At 47.9% G+C, this 17,083-nt stretch overlaps 1 protein-coding gene across 1 annotated transcript in view; it reads right to left on the reverse strand.

The window, feature by feature from the left end:
- Nucleotides 1–17,083, reverse strand: part of cib2 (calcium and integrin binding family member 2) — a 125,729-nt gene that overhangs the window by 25,758 nt on the left and 82,888 nt on the right. The window contains exon 3 of the mRNA XM_067973247.1: nucleotides 10,045–10,156. Coding sequence (XP_067829348.1) covers nucleotides 10,045–10,156 — 112 coding nt within the window. The remainder of the gene's footprint in view (nucleotides 1–10,044; nucleotides 10,157–17,083) is intronic.

Consider the following 17,083-nt stretch of genomic DNA (forward strand, 5'->3'; position numbering starts at 1 on the left):
GTTCTCACCCATGACGGGCTGAGAGTGCCATGGGGTTATTATTGGATGCCGGCTGTTGGTCACTCTTAAAGCTGCAACTGGAGGGGAAAGTGTCTGGAGGCAGGCAGGGGACGAGAACTGCTCGACTCAGATTTGGAGGTCACGCCACACAAGGGCCTGTAGAGCAGAGTTGCGGACCACCCTACAATAATGAGCAGCCTCCTCCAGAACCCACGGACAGAGAGGAATTTCTGGGAATCTACTCGGAATAATACGTAAAGGTATCCATGGTTCCCCATTAATCAGTATATTAACACCTTTCACAGAACAGAGAGGAGCAATGAATTACAGGTAGAAGAGGCCGCCAGAGAGGCTTCCAACCGTCCCTTAGAATCATAGAATCATACAAAGGTTACAGCACGGAAGGAGGCCATTCGGCCCATTGCCCGCTCTCTGCAAGAGCAATCCAGCTAGTCCCACTCCCCCGTCCTTTCCCCGTAGCCCTGCAAATTTTTTCCTTTCAAGTATTTATCCAGTTCTCTTTTGAAAGCCATGATTGAATCTGCCTCCACCACCCCCTCGGGCAGTGCATTCCAGATCATAACCACTCACTGTGGAAAAAAGTTTTCCTCATGTCAGCTTTGGTACTTTTGCCAATCACCTTAAATCTATGTTCTCTGGTTCCAATGGCAACAGTTTCTCTCTATCTACTCTGTCTAGACCCTGATTATGAATGCCTCTATCAAATCTCCTCGCAACTTTCTCTGTTCCAAGAAGAACAACCCCAGCTTCTCCAGTCTATTCACGTAACTAAAGTCCCTCATCCCTGGAATCAACAGCAGCAACGTAACAGAAAGTATGTGACTTAAAACAAAAACATTGATGTAACTTTAAGAGCAAGGCTGCAGCTGAAGGGACTTGGCCTCCCTTGCTGACTCACTTTACACCGGGGCCTAGCCTTGTGCCCCTCAGGGGCAGGAATCGTATTGGGAGACCTCTCCTAATTCAGGTCTTTAATGAGCCGAGTGCACAATTGATGCGCAGGCTTTGAGCGCCTGAGATGCCCTGGGTGGCTTTATGCAGCACTGAACACACGGGGCAGTCTGCAGGCCTCAGGCTTCGCTCTATAATACAGGGAGGAGGCACCCCCATGCCCAGCAAAGCTACGGGTATCAGCAAAAGTGGCCATGAAGGTGGCAGGTTGTAGTAAAAACTCCAACTGGTTTCACTAACGCCCTTTGGGATGAAAGGAAACCTGCTGCCTTTACCCGGTCTGGCCTATACGTGACTCCCGTCCCACACCAACGTGGTTGACTATTAACCTCGCTCTGGCAAGCCACTCGGTTGTCTCCAGGGCAACTAGGGGTGGACGATAGTTGCCGGCGACACCTGCATCCCGAGAATAAATAATAATTTTTAAAAAGACCACATTATTGGCTCCCCTGGTTTGTGACATCTTTCTGGGGACTCTCACGGTTAATAGTCAGTGTTTACTTTCCAGGACTTGGATAATGCGTGTCGTCCTACTGCAGTTTAATCAAATTATTGCTTATGCTGACAGATTACCCGAATGCCAAGAGCCTGCTTTATCAAGCAGTGCCATGATGCTCGAAGAAACAACGAGTCAGGCTGAGTCAACAGTGCGACTAACTTTGATGCATTGAGGATAATTGGGCTATTTAATGGATAGATTGCTTCTGGTTACTTGAACCAAGCTGGTCTAATAAAGTACTCGCTTATTCCCTGTCTGGCAGTTCATTACCATATTCTTATTGCAACATATTTATCTAACGTCTTTGAATGGGCCAATCCATTTCTTGTAGCTTCGCTTGCTTTGACTCTGTATTGTAATATCAATAAGTCATTTGTTTGATTACCCAAATGGATCAAAGCCCCAGAGATTCTAGTTTAGCTCCTCCTCAAACCGTCGTCCTGCGCTCATGAAATATTTATTTCTGTGAGGACTACTCTCCCTTTTCTTCCCCAGCTGATTATCTCCAGTTCTTTGCTCGTATCCCAACTTTGCGCACAGCCCTAGATGGGCAAAGGACTTGCTTTTTAAGTGACTGAGATGCTGCTCTTAAACCAGACACTAGGGGTCGCGGGAGAGCAGCTTCTTGCACTGAGGTTTCCCCTCCTTTCCTCCCCGTGAGGTATCGCTCGGCCTTGCTTTGTCACCTCCGACCTGGCGCGCCCAAGATTGGTTCCTCAGTGCGGGTGGGAGCTACGTCAAATCTTAGAATTTTACAGCACAGGGGGAGGCCATTCGGCCCGTCGTGCCTGTGCCGGCTCTTTGAAAGAGCTACCCAATTAGTCCCACTTCCCTGCTCTTTCCCCGTAGCCCTGCAAATTTTTCCTTTTCAAGTATTTATCCAATTCCCTTTTGAAAGTTATTAAGGAATCTGCTTCCACCGCCCTTTCAGGCAGTGAATTCCAGATCTTTACAACTCGCTGCGTAAAAAAATGTTTCCTCGTGGCCCCCCGGTTCTTTTGCCAATTATCTTAAATCTGTGTCCTCTGGTTACCGACCCTTCTGCCACTGGAAAAAGTTTCTCCTTATTTACTCTATCAAAACCCTTCATGATTTTGAACACCTCTTTTAAATCTCCTCTTAACCTTTTCTGTTCTAAGGAGAACAACCCCAGCTTCTCCAGTCTCTCCACATAACTGACGTCCCTCATCCCTGGGACCATTCTAGTAAATCTCCTCTGCACCCTCTCCAAGGCCTTGACATCCTTCCTAAAGTGTGGGGCCCAGAACTGGACACAATTCAGCTGAGGCCTAACCAGTGATTTATAATGGTTTAGCACAGCTTCCTTGCTTTTGTACTCTATGCCTCTATTTATAAAGCCCAGGATCCCATATGCCTGTCTAATAGCCTTCTCAACTTGTCCTGATTTGTGCATGTGAACCCCCAGGTCTCTCTGTTCCTTTAAAATTGTACCATTTTGTTTATATTGCCTCTCCTCATTCTTCCTACCAAAATGCGTGTGGATTCAGTTGTTCATTACAGACCCTACAACCCAGCACAAGATGGCTGGGCTCCAGTACTAAACCACCATGATGTTCCTGAAGCTGTGATTGGCTGGGTTTGGTTCCCAGCACCTCGTGATGCTCTTCGGTTGTTTGGAAAGGTTACACCGCCCGTCAGTAGAAGGACTTCACCTGAATTCCTAGCTGTCTGGTGCCCAGTACAACAAGGGTATAACAAGGCCAAGCTGCACCATTGAGGACTGGCATTCCTATGAATTTCCAACACTGAAAGACACCATTCAGCCCATCACACTTGGCTGGTGTTAGCTCTTCAACTGAAATAAGTTGCATTTCTATGGTGCCTTTCACAACCTCAGGACGTCCCAAAGCACGTCACAATCAATGAAGTATTTTTGAAATGTAGTCCCTGTTGTAATGTCGAAAACGCGAAAGCCAATTTGTGCACAGCAAGATCCCACAAAAAAGTAATGAGATTATTGACCAGATAATACTTTTTAGTGATGTTGGTTGAGGGATAAATGTTGACCAGGACTTTGGGAGAACTCCCCTGCTCCTCTTCAAATAGTGCAATGGGATCAGAGAGGGCAGACTGGGCCTCGGTTTAACCTCTCTTCCGAAAGACGGCACCTCCGACAGTGCAGCACTCCCTCAGTACTGCATTGTGGTGTTGGCCTAGATTGCGTGCTCAAGTCCCTGGAGTAGGACTTGAACCCACAACCTTCTGACTCAGGGCTGACACCTCACTATACCCTCCTGCCAGTGGTGGCATGTTATAATTCACCAGCTCCTGCTCCAAGCAGAGAGCCGTGTTCGAATAGAGCACAGGTCAAAGGCAGGGCTCCAGTTTCATATTGGCGATTCTCCTATCTACAGTCCCTCCAAGCATGGTGGCCCTGTTGGGGGACCCAGGACATGTGTATTTGCGCCATTACTGAGTTCCTGGCTCATTAACCACTTATTCCCTTGCCAGTGGTTCACAAATATTCTTTGACTATTTACCCTCTCAAAATCTTTCAGCGTTATACCCAAATAAAAATGAAATATATCACAACCGCCTTTACTTTGAATTATTAATTGTCTTCTGTATATCTTATTATTTCAAAGTTCAAGTATTCAGCATTATAAATATATTTGATTAACATTCTCTTTCTAGAAAGTCTGAAATGGAAGGCCAAGATTAGTCCGAGGTTAAAGCCCTACTGAGATTCGAACTCTCGTTATGTTATCATCCTGTCCATCCCAGCAGTTCCTGCAACACAGCCTATAGCTGACACAAACATGCTGCAAAGAAAGACCTTTATTTATATAGTGCCTTTTACAACCTCAGGACGTCCCAAAGCGTTTTACACCGAATGAAGTATTTTTGAAATGTAGTCACTGTTTTAATGTAGGAAACGTAGCAGCTAATTTGTGCACAGCAAGATCCCACAAACAGCAATTTGATAATAACCAGACAATTTGTTATTTAGTTGTGTTGGTTGAGGGATAAATGTTGACCAGGATACCAGGAGAACTCTCCTGCTCGTCTTCAGCCCGGCTCATGGTGCCTTTGCGACAGCCATGAACACAGATTCACAGGCCCACAAAGCCACCAGACTTATTATTACAGGTATCCTGAAGCAAACCTTGCCATCCATAACGAAGCAGGCGGAGGAGGAGGTCCGACTGCAGCCAAGAGCAGAGCAGGTCGCTGGCCCAGAAGATGTTCCCGCCTTTGCAGCCAGGAGGAGCTGTATACCAGGCTATTATAGAGAAACCTTCACCTCAGTGCCTGAGCCACCCAGTGCACGAGATGTGATGTCAACCTGAGAGGGGCTGCGGCCTCATCTGTGCCCACTGCCGCCCGGGCGCTACCTTCCCTTGCCCGCTGAATCTGCAACGGGGGGCAGTCTTCCATGTGAGATTTGTGAAGTTCTTCATAATGGCTCTCTCCATCAACCCCCGGCATGTTGAAGCTGGAGATGAGCCAGCTGTACCTTGGAGCACAAGGTCTCCATGGCAGCAATCTGAGCATTCATGAGAAATACTCCCAAAGGGCATTGGACCTCCAACACCGGTGGCTGCACTGTAGAGCCCTTGAGTTGCCACTTGCTCCGTGGTAGACTGTGGTTCTGATAGTCCTTTGTGCAGGATTGTACAGATCTGCATAGTGGACGCCTCCACATTCAGAGACAGACCCTGCAGGGTGCGTTGGACAGGCACGGATAGCTGTAGATATCGCTTATGCTCAGATAGCAAGCTTCCTTTATAAAGCAGGCCCTGCCTGGTCAGATTCCAGAGCTGACGGTGCGAGTGGACCCTCTGGGCAGCTGGTCCCTGCTGCCTCATTACCACCACCACATGCTCCTGGTCACTTGTGCTCTTGATTGACCTGGTGCTCCTTTCTCAAGCTGACTATCTGAATGGCCCTGGGTGGATGTACCTGTGCAGGTGGAGTGAGTAGTGCTGTGTTATGTGAGGTGTTAGCTCTCGTGAGGCATTGGGAGCTCTGGCTGGTTCTTGAGGCGGGGGGGGTGGCTGCTATAGAAACAGAAGAGGCGATAGTGTTAGTGAGTGAGGGAGAAACATTAGCGGGAAAAAGGGCTGGAGCCACTCTGAGCTTGGGTGGGGTTTTTAGTGTTAACTCCGCCCACTCCCTGAGGGAAATTTTACCTATAAGCGATAGTGTAAAATGGGCAATATTGGATGGGCCACCCATTGAAGGGAAGTCGGACGAGGTGTATATCGGGCGGCCCAAACTACATTGCCTGTTTTACACTATCGCCATAAGTTAAAATTACCCCTCCTATAGGCTGTTAATTCCCATCTTTTGGAGGTTGGCCATTTCAAAGTGGACTGCAGTAAAAGTTCAGGACCCTCTTGCTATGTGCCATAAGCAGAAATACTGTTCTTTAAACTTCCTGCTTCCCAGTGTGTGGGAGTAAATGAGCAGGCATCACGCACCTAGGTTTTATGCAGAGCATTTTCTGGCTCCTCCTTTACAGGTAAGTGATACCTGGGCTTAGAGGGTTAACTTATGAGGACAGGTTGCATGGACTAGGCTTGGATCCCCTTGAGTTTAGAAAATTAAAGGGTGATCTAATTGAGGTGTTTAAGATGATTAAACGAATCGATGGGGGGGAGAGAAACAATGTTTTCTGGTGCATGAATCCAGAACAAGGGGACATAACCTTAAAATTAGAGCTAGGTCATTCAGGGTGAAATCAGGTAACACTTGATCTGTCGATGCTGGGACAATTGAAACATTCAAGACTGAGATCGATTGATTTTTGTTAGGTATGGGTAGTAAGGGATATGGAACCAAAGCAGGCAGATGGAGTTAAGAAAGAAATCAGCCATAATCTAATTGAATGGCGGAGCAGGCTTGAGGGGCTGAATGGCCTTCTCCTATGTTCCTAAGTGTGATAATAGTTCCAGTTGGAGCTTGAAAGTGTGCCCTGTTGTAGTACGGGTATGCGCGTGAAGCTATAAAAGTGCACTAAGATTTTCTGAGTGCTTTACATGTGAATAGTTCAAGGTTTAACAGGATGCAAGGAGGCATCATGTGATTTTGCGTGCATTTCGTTCATCTAGGGAAATGTTGGGACGTCTTATCTTGCTGGATTTTCACAGGGTGCCAAATTTCTTCATCTGTTCCCGGGTCCTCTGAATATTTGATGTCACGTTCACCTTTTCTGCCACCTTCCCCCACAATGGCCTGGACCATTCTCCTGTGGTGATACCTCGCAAAGCCAAACAGGACAACCCTCCATTGTCCCAGTTCCACAGCTGCATCAGTGAACGTTGAGGTTCATGTCCTGCTATTGCACCATTGCTCCACCTCAAAAGGTTTGCTCGCTCTCCAGTCTCTCTGCCGCCCTTTAAAAGCTGCAGCTGCACCCGATATTCCACTCCCCCATTGACTGAGTTCCCAGTCCAGCTGGAAGCTAGGGGTTGCCAACCCTCCAGGATTGTCCTGGAGTCTCCAGGAATTGAAGTGTAATCTCCAGGACAATGCAGGAGAAAAATAAGAGGGGGCATTAAACAAAAATTGTGGTTTTTTTCCCATTTTCATTGAACTAATTTATTAGTTATAAAAATAAAGAGATGAGGAGAAAACAGCTGTTTCATTGATAGTCAAGATTAATCCAATGGAGTAACAAAGAGTCAGTTCCCTTTCCTATTGGCCGTGGGAAGGCAGTGCGCCTGGAGGATGGACCAATGGCGGGGGTGTGGGGGGCGGGGCGGTTCGAGGCGGGAGGTCATGTGACGAAATCTCCAGGAATACACTCGACCAGAGTTGGCGACCCGACTGGGAGCTCATCGTCTATGGGAGATCCAGAGGGATTGGCCGCACATGGTACAGTGGGCACATACCCCACGAAAAAATCAGACCCCTCGTAAGACCTGCCCACATATTGCACAGCTTTAACGCTGTAAGATTTCATTGGTCTGTTTAGATGCAAAACAGGCCTTGAGGTGAAGTCAAAAGAGACAAATTTCTTATTGGCAAGATGACAAAATATTATGCTGATCGTTAAATTTAAAATGTTTTAAATCTGGCTGGTAATCAGTTTTATCATCCGAAGATTTTTTTAACTGTTGTAATGAATGTTCACTTGATATTTTGTAGCAGAATCCTGCTTGGAAGTGAACGGGATAATTTTAACTGCGAGCCGGGAAGGGAGCGGGAGGGGGGGAGATTTCGGAGCGCGAAACCCAGAAGGTAAGTCAGCGAGTCGCGATCGTAATGAGGCCAATCAATTGCACTTACGGGTTTTGCAACGGGCAGCCTGATTGATTGGGGGTCGAGGAAGAAATCGGGGTGGGAGGGGGGGCGCCGGGAAGGAGTTCGAGGGGCTAAGGAAGTGATCGCGGGGGAGGGGCTGAGGATGAGATTCGGGGGGGGGGGGGCGCGGGGAGAAGATTGAGGGCCGAGGATGAAGGCAGGGGGCTGAGGAAGAGATCGGAGGTCACTGGAAGTCAGCTGAAGAGTCAGAGGTGGATGGGGGTCCACCATAGGGGTGCCCATCATCGGGGGGGGGGGGGGGCGGGGTGGGAGGTTGGCCGATGGCGGGCGTCCTGTTGGCCAAGTGAGCTTGTTGGGTCTGGATGAAGCACTCCTGCTCCTCTGGGCCTACAAGCAGTGCAATAAAGGCACTCACCTCATGGATCTGGCCCTTCCCGCCTGCTTTCACCTGACGTGAATGGGAAGCGATGGGAAACCCGAACAGGTAAGGTTAAATTCATTTTATTATTCCAATACACAAAATATTAAGTACCTCAAGTATCTCAATGAGGTACATTGCCCTTTTAAGTATCAGCCCGCCGGCTTTAAATGGGTGTGGGACTCCCTGAGTGTCTGCTCTCCACACTGCCCGGTTTAAACCCAGAAGTGGGCGAGTTGGAACCAGGATGCTGTCCCGCTCTGAAAACGGAGGATTTTTAATCCCACCCGCCCCCAACCCACCCGTTCCTGAGGGTTAAAATTTACCCCAATGTCTCCCCGTGTGATGTGTCTGAGTGCCTCCTTGTGTCACACCAGTTCCTTTTGCTTCATTCTCGGGATGTGGGCGTCGCTGGCAAGGCCGGCATTTATTGCCCATCCCCAGTTGCCCGAGTGGCTTGTTCGACCACTTCAGTTAAGAGTCATCCACGCTGGTGTGGGACTGGAGTCACGTATAGGCCCGGACCTGGTAAGGACGGCAGGTTTCCTTCCCTAAAGGACATTAGTGAAACCAGTTGGGATTTTTTACAATAGTTTCACGGTCACTTTCACTGGCACCAGTTCTTTCAAATTATTATTTCCAGATTTTTCTTCAAACTGAATTCAACTTCTCAAACTGTCATGGTAGGATCCAAACTCACGTTCCTCGGCTTACTAGTCCAGTAACTACCCTACCCTGCCCCAAACCAATTACCGTGCTACCCAATTGGCTAACTGACTAGTCCCAGTGTCTTTTCCAGGGGCGAGTCCACAATGGGCAGTAAATGATGGGCTGTGATACAGTCTCTGTGCGCATCACGGCCCATCGGGAAATGGCGCCTCACGGGATCAGCCCGTACGTTTGCTCGATTGACGTTAACGCAGCGCTACGCCATAATTTGTAAACTATTTTGTGCAAAAAAGTAAACAAAATCCTCGTGACCTCTTTACGAAATCACCACGCTTTTAAAATCAGTGATACCAGAGACAATCTGGTCTCATTGGGGCTAATAATGCTATCTTTGGCACCCAAAGTGTTGCTCAGGCTCAGGCAGAGGGGTCCTGCGCTACTGGGTGGGGGGGAGGCCTGAGGCCTAGTCAGTGCCCCACAACGCATGCTGATTATGTAGTCAGCATACACAATCTGTGCAGCGAACGTGCACAAGACTCTAAGGCCCCATTTCAAGTAATAGAGTGTGTCAGAATCACACTAGTCGCTCAACGCCTATTACAAGCAGGCACTACAAAGGACTGCCCTTCGGTCATTCCCTGGTAAACGTGCCTGAGATGGCAGGCCCGATGCGTTGGGACTTTACCATGAGCCTTTCGCGCCATCTTACATCAGTGGAGACTCTTTTCCGCTCAGCCAATTAAGGTTTATTGAATCCAACACCCATTAAAATTGGCTTCTGTAGCACATCACGTGTCAGATAACAAATGTCAAGGCGAAAGCAATCACCTCATTTAACGAATGTCACATGAGCAGCTCTTGGCCTCCTACCTCCACACCTTATAATCTTGACTTTACATCACACCTCAGTGTGTTTATCTATCGTACCCGAGCTCAAAGCTTCAGTATATTTCTTCCTTCCAGTGCAGGCATTACGCTCAATATGTTGCCCCTCGACTGAACGCCGACCAAGTTGTCTGCATATTGCTCAACAGATGCTCTTCATAATGGTACCATGAAAACGACTGCAATTGTCCATTAAGTGTAACATTCTGCCTATAATTTGTACCTTGTTAAAAAAAAACAACGCTGACATTACCTGCATGGCTAAGCTTACATTACCCTCTTCAATTATACAAACATCCCATACTTGTGAAGGATGTTTTGCGTTCGACAGTGAATGGTGCTGCTCACAAGGGTTTCCCCATTCCAGTACCTGTAGCTCTGGCATGTTTGTTATGAGTTGAATGGGAAGTCTGACGTCTGGCTCGCCCGTGTAGTCCATCGGCACTATGTTAGGGGCCATCTCGTGGTATCTGCCATGCAACCTGCAGAGAAATGAAAGACAACCTTTGAGAGCCTTGACAACGCTCGCACTCATTTCCAATTTGGATCGCCTTGACGCTTTGCCAGTTGTACTTCAGAGGACATCTGTTCCTCAATTTGTAATTAAGTCTGTAATCACTGAAGCTGGGTGCACTTGGCAGCCTCAGTAATTTTATCTTTCTTATACGGCTCAGGCAGAGAAATGTTATTGGAGTCAAAAAAAGTAACTGGTTTTTAACAGTATTTCTGCATTTACAAATATACTGTTCCCCACTCTGCTCATACTGACTTCCAATGCGATGTCTGGGTACCTTCAGGTTAGATTAGGAGCAATTCATACATCCCTCCTTTAGCTTTCTTACACATTTCATGTGTTGCCCATGTCAGAATGACTTAGATGTCCAGTGAGAAGAGATTTGGCCCACTTTGACCTGGACTTCTCTGCACCCATAATCGTGACCCTGCAGAATTAAAGAAACATGTCTGCAGTGAGCACTTGAAGCATCTCAGTCTGGGATGATCTCACTGCCTAGACTCTACACAAGACTATCCCCTCAGTCCAGGACTGTAAGGCAGCTACATTTTCCCATCGATTGTCAAAAACCATTGAGGGTTCCTCTCCTTCCCTCCTCTTGTCATTCCTTGCATGGCTGCAAACAATTATATATAGATAGAGATGTGGTTAGAGCACACTTGGAGTACTGTGCACAGTTCTGGTCTCCATATTATAAAAAGGTTATAGAGACACTGGAGAAAGCCCAAAAAAGATTTATAAAGGTACCAGACCTGAGAGGCTATAACTATCAGGAAAGACTGAACAGGCTGGGGCTCTTTTCTCTAGAAAAGAGAAGGCTGAGGGGTGATCTAATAGAGGTCTTTAAAATTATGAAGGGGTTTGATAGGGTAGACATCGAGATGTTTCCATTTGTGGGGGAGACCAGAACTAGGGGTCATAAATAGAAGATAGTCACTGATAAATCCAATAGGGAATTCAGGAGAAACCTCTTTACCCAGAGAGTGGTCAGAATGTTGAACTCGCTACCACAAGGAGTGATTGAAGAGAATAGCATAAGGGAAGCTAGATAAGTACATGAGGGAGAAAGGAATAGAAGGATGTGTTGATAGGGTTAGATGAAGTAGGGAGGGAAGAGGCTCGTATGGAGCATAAACACTGACATGGACCCATTGAGCCAAATGGCCTGTTTCTGTGCTGGAAATTCTATGTAATTCTAAGTCATATGAGAAAATGTGAGAGAGAGAGAGAAAAAGAAAGAAAGAGACAGAGAGACACATACAGAGAAAAAGCAAGGGAGGGTGAAAAAGCTCAAGAAAGAGCACGGCAGAGTATAAGAGCAAGAGAAGATGTGAGAGAGAGCGAGAGAGAGAGAAAGAAAGCTAGAAAGAATGAAAGAGAAAGCGAGAATGAGGCATTACTATTTTAAGGACATGTTATTAGATGGAGGGTGCACATTACAATTTAAAGGATAGATAAAAAGGGAAGACGTATTACAATTCAATAATAGGTAAAGGGGTACGTCACTACTAAAGGGTCCAGTAATAAAGAGGGAAGTTGTGTTTCTATTTAAAGGGCATGCCAATATTTTGAAACTAGTGGGTGAAGAGCACGTATACTATACTGTGCACAGTTGAAGTGCTGTGACTGACTGCTGGAGTGCACTGGGAGTCAGATTACCAGCTCCAGAGATACACCAAGCTTTTGCATCGATTTGAAAGCAATGGTCTAACAATGTGATGATGCTAATGGAGAGAGGCACAGGTTGCTGTTTGAAGGGTATTGATGAGGAGCAGATACATGGACCTTATTGACCATTTCATGTGTTGTCCATGTCAGTATGGTTTAAATGTCTGGTATGAAGAGATTTGAGCTGGACCTTTCTGCACACATATTTGTGAACCTGCTTTTAGGAACATCATCGGAATATAGGAGCAGGAGTAGGCCATTCAGCCCTTCAAGCCAGTTCCTCCATTCAATTAGATCATGGCTGATCTGTATCTTAACTCCATTTACCCACTTTGCTTCCCTATCTCTCAATACCCTTACCCAACAAAATCAATCGCAATTTTGAAATTTTCAATTGACCCCCCAGCCTCAACAGCTTTTTGGAGGAGAGAGTTCTAGATTTTTGGCCAGAATTAAAGGGACATTTCTGCAGTGAGCACTTGAAGCATCTCAGTCTGGGCTGATCTCACTGCCTGGCCTCTACACTGCCTGGCGGGCAGTAGCTGCCCTGCAGGACTGCAGGGCAGCTACTGCCCGCCCCTCTGTACGAGTCAGCAACTGGAGGAGAGGAGGAGTGAAGAGGGGTGCGAATTGGGGAAAGGAAACTGCTTATTTACAGGGAGTTGCACCTGAGAGATGTGACGGGCACGAATGACGAGGAAGACAAACACTGCATGAATAAAACAACAGTAAATGGGAACCGGTAAAATTGACAGTAAACAGAAACTTTATCAGATAAAAATGAATAAGACCCAATGAGAAAAAAAAAGCAATGGGAATAAAATATACAGAGCCTGTCACTTAAAAGGAGATAAGAGGAGGACATCCCCTGGGGTAAATTCATTGCACTCCTTCCTTTGTGTGAGGAGTGATACTTCATACTGTGTTGGCATTTTATGAATGAAAAGGATTAATACTTAATGGAGCTCTCTGCAACAATTTCTCCGGGCTATTTTTCCTGGTAGCCACTTGACTGCTGCCACTTCATTCACAGTGTCTGATACCATCACTGTGCAGAGAGAGAGAGAGACACTTACCTTGCAGCCGAGCAGGGCCGCACAGTTACAAAGGGAAAGTAACACAGCCAAATTTTCTTGTGTGTATCGTGCATAAAGCCTTTGTACAGCCCCAACTTGTGTTTTAAGGTGATGCTTTGGATTGCACTTTCTTAGAAAGGATCAAGTATGTAATAGAGAATATTCCTTTGTGCGTTTAAATCCCAAGTTAATTTGCATTTGGACAGGCGTTGAGTTGGGCTAAATTGGACTTTGGACTAGGATTTCAGGCCAATTCCCAGCCATAACCTTCCCTGCTCCCGTTTCCATTCACCGCACACTTTTACACAACTCTTTCCAATCCATTCTCCATTTTTACTTGGCTCCCAAATTTACACCACCCACTAGTTTTCAGCTTAAAATAGTTACAAAACTATCCTGCACTTTCTACAATCAGCTTTGCAGTGGCCAGATAGAATGCTGCCCTTTTTTTATTGCAGTTGAGAATTACTGGTGTCAACTGTGGTTCAGTGGGTAGCTAACTCTCTGAGTCAGAAGGTCGGGAACTTAAGCCCCACTTCAGGGGTAAGATCTTTACCTGGAACCGGGAGGGGAGCATGGGAGTAAATAATCGGACGCAAAATCCTGAGGTAAAGTTGGCGGGTTACCATCTGCGATCGCAACCTTAATGAAGGCATTAATTTTACTTCCGGGCCTGATTGACAGACTGGCTGGCTGTTGGGCGGGAATCGGAGAGGAGGGAGGGAGAGATTGTGGGCCCTGGAGGACATAGGGGATGGGTTGTGGAGGACATCTCGGGCCAGGAGTTGATCAGGTCGCAAGAAGACCAGAGGACGCAGTGGAGAAGATCGTCAGAGGTCGGGAGGAGTCGGAGGTATGGAGGTGTCTCGGCCATCGGGAGGGGCGGTTGGACATCGGGCGGCGGTGGGGTGGGGATGGGTTGGCCGATCGCGGGGGTCCTGTCGGCCAGGTGAGCTTGTTGGGCCTGGATGAAGCACTCCTGCTCCTCCGGGCCCACAAGCAGTGCAATAAAGGCACTCACCTCATGGATTCGGCCCTTCTGACCTGCTATCACCTGACATGAATCAGAGGCGTTGGGAGACCTGTTCAGGCAAGGTTTCACCTTTATAGTACACAAAAAATTAACTGCTTCAAGCGTTTACCTAAATTGCCCCTTTAAGTATCGGCCTGCCGGCTTTAGGTGGGGATGGGACTTCTGGGTTTCCGTTGCGCCCACTCCTAAAATCAACTATTTTTACCACCTACCTGCCCCCAACCCACCCCATTCTTTGGGGTTAAAATTATCCCCGAGAGACTTGAGCACATAATCTAGGCTGACACTCCAGTGCAGTACTGAGGGAGTGCTGCACTGTCAGAGGTGCCGTCTTTCGGATGAGATGTCAAACGGTGGCCTCGTCTGACTGTACAGGTGGGTATAAAAGATCTCACGGCACTGTTCGAAGATCAGAGAGTTCTCTCCGGCCTCCTGGCCAATATTTATTCCTCAACTGACGTCACCAAAACGGAACAACAGGTCATTTATCTTATTTACTGTTTGTGGGATCTTGCTGTGCGCAATTTGGCCGATGCTTTTACCTATATACCAACATGTGACTACACTTCAAAAGTAATTCATTGGCTGAGAAGCAGTTTGGGACATCTTGAAGATGCAGAAGGGTCTCTATAAACGGGAGTGATTTTTTCTCTCTCGTTCCTCTGATACTCGATAACCTCTGACCAGATGTGTGGAGTAGAAATCCTGCACTACCAATAGGAACAGGGGTGGCAGTTACCTAGCGACGAAACCCTATGTAAAATATGCAGTCACTCTTCTCCCTGTGGAGTTTATGGTACAAAGTGCCAGAGGCCAGATTTAAACTGAAAAGCCACACGGTGTATCGCACATCTCTTCGTGGCCCGCCCGGTTTTCCAAGCCTCCATGTCCCAACTCCCCAACCTGCGCTCCCATTGCGTGAGACACTGTGCTATTCAACCACTCCTTCCGACTTCTGTAACCTCCTCCAGCCCTACAACCCTCCGCAAACTCTGTGTTCCTAACCAACTTTGCGCATCCCCACTTCCTTTGCACCATCATTGGCGGCCGTGCATTCAGCCGTCTAGGCCCTAAGCTCTGGAATTCCCTCCCTAAACTTCTCCGCATCTCTAAACTCCTTTAAGACGCTGCTTAAAACCTGCCTCTTTGACCAAGTTTTTGGTCACCTATCCTAGTGTTTCCTTCTTTGGCTTGGTGTCAATTTTTTTTGTCTGAAAACGCCTTGGGACGTTTTACTACATTAAAGGCGCTATATAAATGCAAGTTATTGCAGTGCCACAATGTCATGTCAGGGCTATTCGCTGAAACAAGGTGCAAAAGTTTCCAAACAAACAAACAGAGCGTCTCTCCCAACAGTACGGCCACCAACTACATCAGGCAATAAATCCATGCAATGGCTGACTGATTCTGCAGTGTGCATTCACCTTGTGTGACTCTTATTGTTGTAACCCAATAAAGGAAGAATTTGCCTGTACAATACAACCTAGAGTTTCTGTTTTAATGTTTCTGGTTTCATTTCCGTATGAAAGTGAGGAGGAGAAGGAGCAGGAGGAGGAGAAGGAGTAGGAGGTGGAGAAGGAGTAGGAGGTGGAGAAGCAGCAGGAGGTGGAGAAGGGGCAGGAGGTGGAGAAGGGGCAGGAGGTGGAGAAGGAGCAGGAGGAGGAGAAGGAGCAGGAGGAGGAGAAGGAGCAGGAGGTGGAGAAGGGGCAGGAGGTGGAGAAGGAGCAGGAGGTGGAGAAGGAGCAGGAGGAGGAGAAGGAGCAGGAGGAGGAGAAGGAGCAGGAGGAGGAGAAGCAGCAGGAGGTGGAGAAGGAGCAGGAGAAGGAGGTTGAGCAGGAGGAGGAGAAGGAGCAGGAGGAGGAGGTTGAGCAGGAGGAGGAGAAGCAGCAGGAGGTGGAGAAGGAGCAGGAGGAGGAGAAGGAGCAGGAGAAGGAGGTTGAGCAGGAGGAGGAGAAGGAGCAGGAGGAGGAGAAGGGGCAGGAGGTGGAGAAGGAGCAGGAGAAGGAGGTTGAGCAGGAGGAGGAGAAGGAGCAGGAGGAGGAGAAGGGGCAGGAGGTGGAGAAGGAGCAGGAGAAGGAGGTTGAGCAGGAGGAGGAGAAGGAGCAGGAGGAGGAGGTTGAGCAGGAGGAGGAGAAGCAGCAGGAGGTGGAGAAGGAGCAGGAGGTGGAGAAGGAGCAGGAGGAGGAGAAGGAGCAGGAGAAGGAGGTTGAGCAGGAGGAGGAGAAGGAGCAGGAGGAGGAGAAGGGGCAGGAGGTGGAGAAGGAGCAGGAGGAGGAGAAGGAGCAGGAGAAGGAGGTTGAGCAGGAGGAGGAGAAGGAGCAGGAGGAGGAGAAGGAGCAGGAGAAGGAGGTTGAGCAGGAGGAGGAGGTTGAGCAGGAGGAGGAGAAGCAGCAGGAGGTGGAGAAGGAGCAGGAGGTGGAGAAGGAGCAGGAGGAGCAGGAGGTGGAGAAGGGGCAGGAGGTGGAGAAGGGGCAGGAGGTGGAGAAGGGGCAGGAGGTGGAGAAGGGGCAGGAGGTGGAGAAGGAGCAGGAGGAGGAGAAGGAGCAGGAGGAGGAGAAGGGGCAGGAGGTGGAGAAGGAGCAGGAGGAGGAGAAGGGGCAGGAGGTGGAGAAGGAGCAGGAGGAGTAGAAGGAGCAGGAGGAGGAGGTTGAGCAGGAGGGCAAAGAAAGGATGTGTTAGCGTCTCAACAATACTGTCTTTATTCACTATACAGGCTTGTCTTGATGTAGCCCTATTGTCGAAAGCCAAGAAGAATTCGCATTATATTGAGCAAAGCTCTGTGTCATTGTGAAACCTATTCATAAAACAGGCCTAAAGACATTCTGTACTATGCTATTGCTGTATTGTAATTGGCTGTATTAAGTAAGAACTTGTATTTATATAGTGGCTTTGCAGTCAATGAAGTATTTCTCAGTTTGTGGTCTAACCAAGGAAACGGTCTGAAACGTGTGACTTTGGTGGGCTTCTCGACGACTCGTTAAGATACGGCTTTGGATGTGGTTTGAAGAAAACGTCGATACAGAGGAAAGTCTCCGTAGAAGACAAACTCATGTCTACTAGTACTCTCGAAATAGCCCTTGGGATGGAGGCTGCTGCCGGGCAGGCCGGTGAGTTACAG

This window comes from Heptranchias perlo, chromosome 38 (genome assembly GCF_035084215.1).
Source record: "Heptranchias perlo isolate sHepPer1 chromosome 38, sHepPer1.hap1, whole genome shotgun sequence".
Taxonomy (NCBI): domain Eukaryota; kingdom Metazoa; phylum Chordata; class Chondrichthyes; order Hexanchiformes; family Hexanchidae; genus Heptranchias; species Heptranchias perlo.